The sequence below is a fragment of the Pygoscelis adeliae genome, unplaced genomic scaffold (assembly GCF_000699105.1).
Source record: "Pygoscelis adeliae isolate BGI_AS28 unplaced genomic scaffold, ASM69910v1 Scaffold290, whole genome shotgun sequence".
In the NCBI taxonomy this organism is placed as follows: Eukaryota; Metazoa; Chordata; class Aves; order Sphenisciformes; family Spheniscidae; genus Pygoscelis; species Pygoscelis adeliae.
Window position 1 is genome coordinate 978,674 of NW_008823965.1, and position 2,258 is coordinate 980,931.

The 2,258-nt window shown below is 47.0% G+C and overlaps 1 protein-coding gene across 1 annotated transcript in view; it reads right to left on the bottom strand.

The window, feature by feature from the left end:
• TBX4 (T-box 4) overlaps positions 1-2,258 on the bottom strand; it is a 50,461-nt gene that overhangs the window by 32,570 nt on the left and 15,633 nt on the right. Inside the window, exon 4 of the mRNA XM_009324304.1 lies at positions 2,011-2,105. Coding sequence (XP_009322579.1) covers positions 2,011-2,105 — 95 coding nt within the window. The remainder of the gene's footprint in view (positions 1-2,010; positions 2,106-2,258) is intronic.

Here is a 2,258-nt window from a genome sequence, read left to right on the forward strand (position 1 = left end):
CAGGCTGCGGTCCCGCTGCACGGGCTCCGGAGCTGGGTAGCCTTTGGACTCACTGCTAGCACTCATAAAAACGTTGCCCTTTATTTTGACGCCATTTGCAGCTGGACGCAGAGAAGAGAAATGAAGTGACTATGCCGTTTTCATCAGCATTTCAGCCATTTCTTTTTTTTTTTTTTTAATTAAAAACTATTTGTAACAAAATAAAAACGCTGTCAGCTTGCTGGTGCTGCGCTGATTTTCACAAATGAAGAATTTGGCTCGGTAACTTAAAAAACAAAGTTTTGTACATCTTGGGGTCAATCCCCCCCCCCATCCCCTCGGTCCCATCCACATGCCTGTGAAAGGTGGCTACGTGTGCACTGCCAGCTCCACTGGACAAAGAATGTGGGACTGAGCCCTATACATATGGATTTGTTTAAACAATCCACGTTAAGACTTAGAAAGAGATAACGTGCACATTTGGGATGCTTAGGGTCTAGAATTTGGTAAAGATATTACACATCCCGCACAGACACAGTCAGATACTATAAATTAAGGGTGAAATATTTGAGGTCTTGATCCCCTAGTCTTAGCTGACTTAGGTAGCAGACCTATCAAAATGAATCCGGCTCTTCACATCAGTAGATGCTACAGAACAAGCACTAAGATTTTATACACCAAAATGTAGTGTGATAAGGACAGAGTTACCTGCACAATCACTTCATAAATAGGCCTAATAGCAAACAAATTGAAGATCCCCGGAACATACACCCCCTCTGCAGGGGGACTAATACGAATATCTTGGTTATTAGAGTAAAGCTTCCCCACACTGGCCAGCTGCTGCACAGAGCAGCACTGCCGGGGACGAGGGAAGTGAGAGGGAAACGGCTCATCACTCCCCAAATCCAAAGCCGGGGGTTGGGGTCTGGGTCTCGCAGCATGCAGGGGAGAAAAGACACACACACACCCCCGAGCCCCCCGGCTGCCCTGCACGAAGGACCGAGGACCAACAGGGAAAAAGGACTGCATAGATATTGATTGTGGGATTTTTTTTTTTCTGCTTGCTCCCCATTATTTGAGTGTCCTCCTCCATAGCTCTCTAGCACGGTATAAAATCAGCATTCGCAGGGCAATGGCAGAACCACACAGCTGTGTTAGAATTAAATGGATTTTAATACCTAGGTCTGGCAATTTTTCTTTTCCAGCAGCAGCGCTGCGAGCCCACTGCCGCAGAAGCCAAGGACAGATACTTCGGTGCCCACAGTGGGAGCTGGCTAGTTTTGCTGGGAACCGTCTGGCTCCCAAGCTGGTAATGGTCTGAGGTTTAATTCTGATGTTTCATTTTCTGACATTAATTCTGCCATCTCCCACCTGAGCAGCCCGGGTGGGAAGGGAGCCCTGAGCAGGCGCAGGGATGGGTTTCCTGGGAAAGCGAAGCCCCTGCGAGCCGCTGGGCTCCCTCCCGCCTGGGCCTGGGTGTGCACGCTGAGGGGGCTCTGATTTGGTAAAAATCATTGTTTGTTTCCAAGGGAAGGCAAAATTTTTTCCACACCTAACAGGATAAAAGTGGTACCTGTCTCTCTTTCACTTTTGGGATTAAAAGCATAGCCTATTGTTATTAGTATTGCTAAAACTTTGGTGCAAATCACCCCAGCACAGGTCTTAGTGCACTGTGCAGAAAAGGGGAGTGGGGTTTGCTCTGGGGAAAAAAAAAAAAAAAAAAGTAGAGCCACAACCATGCTAATATCTTAAAAAAACCCGAATAATAAAATGAAGAATTACCAAAGAGAATTGGGACTAAACGTAGCAAATGACTCCACAACTCTTTCTTGCATCCACAACCTCCTTGCCACACTCAAACACATGCACAGTTTACACCCCAAAAAAATGATCTTACTGAAATCTGCAATCACAATAATAATTTTTTAAAATGCCACTGACTGCAGTAGCTCTGCAAAACCCAGTCTCGGCAAACAGGAACATTTCATACGGACCAGAAGCAATACACGTTCGCAGGGAATTTTCACTAACCTGCCTGCTTTGGTTATTATCATTTCGGTGCCAGCTTCATGAAATTTCTTCCATAGCTCCTTCTCATGGAGATAGACTTTGATATTTTCTATTGTCTGGAAAAATAAAGATAATGAGAACAGCAAGAAATGACCGAGAAAACCTAGGCGAGGGGCTGGGAAGGGCCGCGGGAAGGGCAGTGGGGCTCGGTGGCTGCGCACCCGGGACCGGCGCCGCAGCCCAGGCACCGGGTACGGCCACACCAGCCT